This window comes from Lindgomyces ingoldianus (assembly GCF_010093535.1).
Source record: "Lindgomyces ingoldianus strain ATCC 200398 unplaced genomic scaffold BDR25scaffold_2, whole genome shotgun sequence".
Taxonomy (NCBI): Eukaryota; Fungi; Ascomycota; class Dothideomycetes; order Pleosporales; family Lindgomycetaceae; genus Lindgomyces; species Lindgomyces ingoldianus.
Window position 1 is genome coordinate 472,482 of NW_022985163.1, and position 8,629 is coordinate 481,110.

The following is an 8,629-nucleotide window of genomic DNA, read 5'->3' on the forward strand; positions in this document are numbered from 1 at the left end:
TAGGAGACGCTGGATACTGGGGGACAAACAGGGGCGGGAAGACGTTGAGTAGGAACGCTGATGTCATGAAGAACGAGGTATTTGGTAGAGAGGAAAATGGACATGTCATTAATTTTGAAGAGTATGTCGAGAAGGATGAAGACTATAGCGGGGTCTCTTAACGCTCTCCGTCACTAGTACATACTTTTTAAAGGATCAAATGTTTCCCCTTAGACATGCTAGCAAGATGAGGGAGTAATGCCACCCACGCTTGTCAGCCCACTGTGCACAAAGAAGACACACCGTCCCTCCAGCTATGTCGTGATACTCGTTCCAGTGCCGAGAAGCTCGCATCGTTCTAGATTCATGGATAGTGCCTCATCTATTTGGATGCATGCGAATTTGCCTGTTTCCTTCGAAATTGCGAGTCAACAAAAAGTTCGGTTCAGGAACTTCTCGGCCCTGGCGGCAAGTAGCATTGCGAAGAGCATTGTGAGAAGCATTTTTAGCAAAACGAAAGCTAGAATGATCTTGCACAGTTTTGGTAATGCGCTGATGAACTCTTGGAAAATGGACGTCTTCGGCTGCGTCCTCGACAGGTTGAGCACGTGTACGAGTCGGGAGATGTCGGGAAGGTTGCATTCTTCAAGCATTGAGTTGACTAGGTCGACGTCTTCGCGTTCGAGGGCATGGAGGATTCGGTTGACTCGGGATTTGTCTGCTGCTCTGACGTGCGTGAGTTAGATTGAATGGAAACATCATAGGAGAGACATACCTCTTTTTTGGGTTGCTCCTGCGCGTACCGCCTGGCGCGCTGTCGCGAGTGCCAACCATCGCGTTCACAGGAGGGCCAAGCTCGATGCGGGTCATTTTGGCCCTTCAGCGAAATCCGAGGACGGAGTGCACCTTGCGTGTTCGTTCAGGGTGCTAGACAAAGGGTGAGAGCGATAGACGACGAGGCATGAAGGACTGGGGCGAGAGGTTCGAATTCCGAGCCTTTTGAGGGGAAGGTACCGGTGTCGCTCCTGCCAGTGAAAATTGCCTAGTGATACTCCTTCAACCTCAAGGGGCAGGAACGGCTTATCATGGAAAAGATTCGGGCCCGTAAGACATGTTGGTGTGTGTGTGAAGAGTAACGAAACGGCGAGGAAATGAGACGTGCGAATCAGCATATGAACTCAATTGCATGCTGAGTTGAAAGTCCAAACTCAAGCCCCGCAACTACCTGTCACTCCTGCCTTACCAGTACAAGGAGCACTAAGCTCACCAGATCCAAGGAATCATTCGCTTTCTCCCCTTGACCATTTCCGCCCCAAAACGCTCAGCATACCAGTGTTTTGTTGCACCAGCAGTGACACCCAAATTGACAGCAACGAAAACCGTTGCGGAGGCCAGAGTCCAGTTCACAAGTCGGCCTTCTGGAGCTGCTAGAAACGACAGAAGAAGATAGATAACCACCTCACAAGTGTAGTGAGGGCAGAGAAGGTTTGGGAAAAGGGGATGAGATGGCAGCTTGTATGTCGGGCCCACACTTTCAGTACGCAGACGGTAGAGGTATGAATGGTACACGTGCTGCCCTGCATGCGCTAGAAGAATGGCGGAAGTAAGAAAAGGCAGTTTCCGCTCGAATGTTGGATCTGAAGCGCGGCGTCCGTTCCGAAGTGTATTTGTGATTTCAATCCAGATGGCCACATTCACAGTGAGATAGAACACTAGACCGAGGATGTAGTGCCCGATCCACATCTGACTCTTGCTTTTCGAGGTGTATAAATATGATTCCAGAAGCCGACGAGTGCCCTGGAGCAGCATGAGGAACCAGACGATTTGCACCTTCCCCACCGCCTTGACAGTGGCATCTACGGTTCGCCACGGGGTAAGACCAATCAACGGCCACAGCTGATAGCCCCAAAACAGCGAGCATAGCACAGACAATATGTAGAAATGTGTGAAGTAGTTATGCGGGATGCGGAAGCTGGCCAGGTCGTCGAGGAATTGGTCCACAGACTGGGTGCGGGGTTTCTGTGACGACTGCGGTGGCTCATCAGATGTTTGGTGGGTGGCACGAGAGCCGTATGCTAGAAAGCGGCATTTCAGTGGTGGCACGGCCTGGATGAAGAGGATCTAGTAAGCAGCGCAGGTTAGTGACACAGATGAAGGCGGAGAGACGGTGGACTCGATACAAGAGCGGATGCGGCGAGAAAGAAGGTGCGCAACAGAGCGACAGGATCGAGGAGTCGTGCGACGACGTTTGCCATGCCTATTCGTAGAGCGTCTTGGATATGGTGACGTTAATGTGCGAGAGCAGATTGGGGTGCGTCGTTGCAGTGTGAGTGAGCAGGTGGAGGTGGGAAGGCCGCAGCCTTTCACCGCTGCACCTCTGCTGCCACTGGCCCTGGGCTTGGGGCCAGATCGGCGTTTTCGTTAAGGTTAATTTACCCGTCGATCACACAGCTTCAGCATGGCACGAGAGCGCGCCGTTTGTTGGGCTATAGTAATGTTTCACGCTGCTCTGTTGAACGCCGAAGCACAGGCAGACCGTGGACTGACGGCCAGCGAGTGCGTAGGAATACCCCCCCCCAAATGCCCCCCAATGTTGGCAGCCGAGACGAATACTCGAAATGCGCAACATGCTTCGGTCTCCTTTTCATCAGACAGTCACATCTTCCCCATGATAAACATCCGAGGCCATGCCAATCCTGTGGGATGGGCTGGGATGTCAGCCAAATCAGCACGCAGCTTGAGCAGCAGCCTGGCTAGCGGCCAAGCTCCTCTCTGTGATTTGCCAGCTCCCACACGCCTCCATATCGCAGACACTCGACTCCTGCAACTGCTACCCTCCACACACTGTTCTCGTTGTTCAACGCCTGCTGTCCGTCTCCCGCTGTACCACAATCATATCCACAACATCGCCCATCCCCCATCCCCCATCGCCCATCCCTCATCGCCCATCGCCCTGCACTGCCTCCCCTCCCGACCGCGAACACAAAGCGACACAGCACCCGTCCCCGTGCAGGCAGCCAAGCGCCTTGTTCTCGCCGCTCCCGCCCTCGCACCTGTCCCTTGCTCGCTCCCCAAGCCGACCGAGATGAGGCAGGAACTCTTGAGTCCTGTCCCCGTATTGCGTGATGACCAGTAATGGCGATGCTGTTCTGAATCCATCTTCCTTCACCACCCAAGCCATCGACGGTTTCTTGCGACGAAACCACCTGTCCGTCTCACCACCGCCGCCCGCCTCTTCGCCCAAGGCTGTCAAACCCGCCTCGCCCTCATCCGCCAAACGCAAATCCTCATCAAATACCCGCCTGCAGAATGGCGACAACAGCTCCGACGATGCCCCAAACGAGTCCGAGGCCGAGACGGTCGTGCTGGACGACGCCAAAGGCGACGCGAAGCAGCGCGTCAAGACCGAGCGCACCGACGACGACGATGCGGACAGGCTGCGCTCGGTCAAGGAGGACTCGCAGACGTTGTCACCCGCGATGAGTGGCCGCAAGAACTCGACGTCGGATGCGAGAGACCTCAAGACGAACGGCGCCAAGCATGGCTCTGAGCGGGATGCAAAGAGCCCTGTTCCCACGTCCCCCAGCAGCCGCACCACCTCACGGCACACCAAAGAGACCAGCCCGGCCGACTCTGCAAAATCCCCCGTGAACTCCACTACCTCGCCGTCGCACCCTACCACGCGCGGCCGCAGCGCGTCGACGGTAGAGTCATCACGCAAACGCAAACTGCGGGATGAGTCGAACTCGAAATTGCTGGAGCCGCCGCGACAGAAGGTTAAAACAGAAGGCCTGAAAGACCAGCGCAACCAGCCCACATCGCCGGCCGCTCCAGGCCTGAGCAGAGCTCACAAACGATCTCAGTCCACCCAGTCGCTCGTCGGCGCTGTCGGTCGCAAGCGCAGAGAAATCACGTCCATCACGCTGCCGCCGCAGGACCGCAAACATTGGTCAGACTCGAGCTCGGAAAACTCCTCATCACCACGTCCCGTCCAAACCCCCAGTCTACCTCCCCACACCAGAGTTAAGCGGTCATCGCATCGAGCATTGACGTCTCCGGCGCGCGCTATGGTGCACAAGCGAAACGTGGATAAGTTTGGCGCAACCCGCCTTGCACGAGAAAGCGAGAAAGGCGATCTCTCCGCAGTGAAGGCTGCATACAACGCCGCGCCAGAGGAGCTTGACCAGGAGGACTTCGCAGGCATTGCACCGTTGCAAAAAGCTGCACTGCACGGCTGGGCGGAGGTGGTAGCGTTCCTAATTAGCAAGGGCTGTAGAACCGACTGCGAATCCAACGACCGAGACACCCCGCTCATCGATGCCGTCGAGAACGGACACCTCGATGTTGTTAAGCTCTTGCTTGACAAAGGAGGCGTGAACCCACACCACCAGAACAAAAAGGGCCAGCGCGCTATCGACGTCCTTGATCCCGACGACGAAGATGCGGAGGATATTGAAAAGGAGCTCAGAGCGGCGATGCGACGGGAAATCAATTCCACAAAAAACGATGAATATAGCCAACCAGGACTAAATGAACAAAAGTCGGCGTCAAGACTCTTGTACAACGAATACAATACAGAGACACTGATTGAGAAAGCCGGAGACGGAGACATCCTGGCCGTTGGGGAGCTGATCAATAGCAATATCAAACCAAACATTGCTTGCGGTGTCGCTGCGTCCCGGGGCGGGCATTACGACATCCTCAGCATTCTTCTCGCCAGCGGTCTGAAGGCAGACCCCGACCCTTCAAAGCACAGCGAGACTCCGATGCTGGTGGCTATTGGTCGAGGACACCTTAAGATTGTGAACTTACTTCTCGAGCAGGATAACTTCGATCCAACAAGACGGAACCGCGATGGGAAAACATATTGGGAAATATCGGAAGAAAGACGAGGACCGAAATGGGAGCAGGAAAGGGATGCCCTTAAGACCGCATTCGACGCCTTCCGGCAAACGCACAAGAGCCCGAGGAGGAACAAGAAGGAGGCACCGAATCCATCTGCTATGCGCGTGAAGAGGAAGTCGTCGCCTCGTCGTGAGCGCTCTTTCTCCCCTCGACCAGAATCCAAAAGAGGCCATCTTAGCAAATCTACTAACGTGCCACAAGCGCCCCAGAAATCTAGGAGGCTCATGTCCGGGAAAGAGATGGCGAACCGCGAGGTCAAGCGACGCCGACGGGTTGTTAGTGAAGAAACATCTGACGAGGAAAGTGAGGAGGAAGTGCGGCGCCCAGCGAAGAAGGCCATGTCGAAGCCTCGATCGTATAGTGAGGGAGAGGAACAGAAGCCCGCTAAAAAGGCACCAAAAGCCCGTTCAGCGGACCACGACGCTCCTAAGAGAGTTGCACGAGCCTATTCCGACGACAGCGCCGACGAGCACTACCACAGACCCACATCAAAGATTCGGACCAGAACAATCCACAACGCCAAACCCACACCTGACGCAGAATCTCCAGACGAAAAGAAAGCTGGGAAGAAGATGGCCAAAAACCGGCTCATGGAGGAGAAAGCGAAGAAACGGCGGATGTCTGACGTGTCCCTTGAAGAGACTAAGTTGAAGAAGACACCTTCTGCGTCTGGAAAATCCACCCCCGCACCTCCCGAAAAGGCTTCCACCCCGGAATGCGTCCGCGAACGTCGCCTTGAAGCAGAGAAGCAGGCTGCAGAAATTAAACGCAAGGCAGCTGAAGCAGAGGCACGAAAACGAGAAGAGGAGGAGGCCGCCCGGGAAGCTGCACGTGAGGCCGCTCGCAAAGCTGCGGAAGAGGAAGAGGCAAGAAAGAAGGCTGAAGCCGAAGCCGAAGCTAGGCGTCTTGCAGAGGAAGCCGAAGCTGTACGGAAACGAGAAGAGGAAGCTAGGAGACGAGCTGAGGAGGAGGCTAGAATAGCAGCAGAACGAGCCGCTCGCCAAGAACGCATATCAAAGCTCCCGAAGGCATTGCGGCGGGCTTGCGAGCAAGGAAGCAATCGCCCATTGCACTTCTCAGGAGAAGAATTAGGCATATCACCTGTCTTCTTGCCACTCTTCTATGCATCTTCCAAGGACCTCAGGCCTTCCGAACCGAACCCCACCTCCAAATCCTACATAATGTCCTTCCAAATTGTTGGCATTCTTGGTCTCCCCGAACTCGACCTCACACACCTCGGCGCGCCCTATGCTGAATGGGAACGAATACCTGTAACCCGCAAACAGCGCGAAATCCTCCTCCGCGAGTATGACGTTGCACTCCTCGCCCAAGACTTCCGTTTCCCAATGGAAGGCACCCCTGAATTTGATTACGAGAAGATTCAAGAGGATATCAAGGAAGCGCGGCAACAGTTTCTGGATATGGACGGTTTGTACTGGGTTGAGGATACGGTTATCAATGAGGAGGTGGAGAAATTGCAGAGTCTGAGGACGTTGGTGGATGAGATTAAGGACACTGGGAAGAGGAGAAGATTGAATGTTGCTGAGGAAGAAGTGGAGGAGGTATTGAAGGAAAAGAGACATAAGCCTAGGAAGAGCTTTATGGATGTTGTGCTAGGTCAAGCTACTGTGAATGGGACACCAGCAGAGGAGGTGGTGAGTGAGAATGTGAATGGGAATGCAAATGCAAATGGGAATGTGAGCGGGAACGGGAATGCAAACGGTACGAACGACTCCAATGCCGGAAATATTGATGTCAATGTTACTCCCACCTCCAACGCCAACGCCAACGCAACCGCGAGCACAAATGGGGAGGGGTGAGCCGAAAAGTTGAACCAAGAACTTTTCAATCACTCGCCTTGCTCCTTTCACATGGAGCTCATCCCAAGCCCTGCAGTATCCTGTCCTATCCGAACCTACGACGTACCAGGCACTGGGTATGGCGCATCCACGCCTCCTGTCAACCATTATTGATGTCTGAGGAAGTACCAACAACGCAGCTAGAGATATAGTACAATCACGAGGATGGAAGAAGAAGGATTGATGTGAGAGAACGAGGGTTGTGCTAACCACTGGGGGCACACAATGTTTTAGGATTATCTTGGAATGTGACTGTATGGATACAGGAAGATAAGTGGAAATAAGGGATACGGGAGTGTGGTGGGTTGGAGGGGATATTATTCTGTGCATAGCATAATGTCCAATCATCTTGATGATGAATTTAGTGATATGTGGTGTTTAGAGGAGTAACGTCCCTCCCTACGTAGCGAGACACCCTCCGTGCCGAGACAGATAACGGGTACTTCGACTTGAGCAACTCGATATCTTCGCACACGATAAGAATCGCTGCAGTTCTGAATAAGTTATGTGCTATAGCTATTTATAAACATCTTAGGCCTCTCCTACGTAAAAATTACCTCTACATCATTGCCTTCACGCATAAGTTACAAATAGCCTTCTTTGTACGCATAACAATAATCCTTTGCTGCAGCACTACTTATAAGCTTTTACCACTAACTACACTTATAAAGTGGTATAATCCTACCCTCAGAGCCCTATAATCGCGCGGTAAGCCATGATCAGCCTTGTGTCCGCTTCGATGCCCAGATTCATGCAAGATCGCCACGTTGATCGGTACCTCGGCTAGTGTCAAGCAGCCCTGCACGTCCCACGTAATCATTGTGGTGTAATTTATTTGCAGTGGCTGACAGATCTGTGGCTTTGCAGAACCTTACGGTTCGGAGGCAGGCTTTCGCATGGCCCCAGTTTTGAACAGTCTAAAGTCAACGCTACATGACTACTTCGATTTCTAACCTTCCTATTCCTTCCAAGATCGACGATGAAGTTGACGATGCTGACCTCCCTTCCGGACATATATGGGCCTATCCATGCAAGCTTCCTTCTTGTCCCAACTACGGCAAAGTCCTGGCTCCTATAAAGCAACTTTCTCCTCCATCTGCAAGAGCAAGATGCACACGTAACGACAATGACGACAACGATCGCACGCGGCGCAATCGAGAAAGAGTGGCGGTATACCACCGATCCTCATTTGCCGCCTCGAGCAGCCCCAGATTTTCGCCCACGAGACGATCCAGACGAGCATGTGTGGGACTACAACTTCAAAGATGATACTGACAAAGTAATAGCTAGCAGAGGCACGCTAAAGTAAATGTAATTTTACTAGGCCTCACAACGTCAACAACTACAGGGAAGCCAGACAGCGTTGCCGCGGTCTTACTAATGCGTTGCGATAAGACCTCACTTCGTGTAGCAAAACAACACATTTAAACATGGGAAAAGAAACGGAAAGGTAGTTGCTTGATAGAGAATAGCGATCTATTCTGAGAGGCTTTTGGTTGATGATGTATCCATGTAATCATGGTCATGACCTGCAGTGCGCTTTGCTGCTCTCTGCTCATCCTCGATAAAACGCCAAAGGTGCACCATCGGAGGCTCGGCATTGCACCAGCCCGACGAACTCCGATGCCCCCTGCTTAAGTCGTGACTGGTGCATCTCAGCCTAAGAACAACTAGAGTTAGTGTACAAAATCTCCCTATCTAGTTTTAAATTAAATATTACACAACCTTTTATAATTATTAAGTCTAGGACTAGTCCTGCACCTATCTTACTTCTGCTAAACACTAATGCAACACTACTAAAGCACTATTAAGAGTAACATTTACCTATCTACTGCTAGTCTTTACTTAATAATGCTTAACTTTTTTCTTATAAAAGATTTTAAAGT

General features: G+C 52.6%; 4 protein-coding genes across 4 annotated transcripts; 2 read left to right on the forward strand and 2 right to left on the reverse strand.

Annotated features, from left to right (window-relative positions):
- Positions 1 to 407: 407 nt before the first annotated feature.
- BDR25DRAFT_309226 (uncharacterized protein) lies at positions 408 to 849 on the reverse strand (the record flags this gene model as incomplete). Its single annotated transcript, XM_033691066.1, has 2 exons — positions 408 to 705; positions 755 to 849. The coding sequence occupies 2 exons, from the start codon at positions 847 to 849 to the stop codon at positions 408 to 410; spliced, it is 393 nt and encodes a 130-aa protein (XP_033553717.1).
- Positions 850 to 1,242: 393 nt separating this feature from the next.
- BDR25DRAFT_209282 (3-oxo-5-alpha-steroid 4-dehydrogenase-like protein) lies at positions 1,243 to 2,234 on the reverse strand (the record flags this gene model as incomplete). The annotated part of the gene is made up of 2 exons (XM_033684602.1): positions 1,243 to 2,100; positions 2,160 to 2,234. 2 exons carry the CDS (start codon positions 2,232 to 2,234, stop codon positions 1,243 to 1,245), a joined length of 933 nt encoding a protein of 310 aa, XP_033553718.1.
- Positions 2,235 to 2,774: 540 nt separating this feature from the next.
- BDR25DRAFT_300028 (uncharacterized protein) lies at positions 2,775 to 7,086 on the forward strand. The gene has a single exon (XM_033689283.1). It carries the CDS (start codon positions 3,105 to 3,107, stop codon positions 6,702 to 6,704), a length of 3,600 nt encoding a protein of 1,199 aa, XP_033553719.1. The 5' UTR covers positions 2,775 to 3,104; the 3' UTR covers positions 6,705 to 7,086.
- Positions 7,087 to 7,676: 590 nt separating this feature from the next.
- BDR25DRAFT_330863 (uncharacterized protein) lies at positions 7,677 to 8,052 on the forward strand (the record flags this gene model as incomplete). The annotated part of the gene is made up of 2 exons (XM_033692571.1): positions 7,677 to 7,805; positions 7,849 to 8,052. 2 exons carry the CDS (start codon positions 7,677 to 7,679, stop codon positions 8,050 to 8,052), a joined length of 333 nt encoding a protein of 110 aa, XP_033553720.1.
- Positions 8,053 to 8,629: the final 577 nt, after the last annotated feature.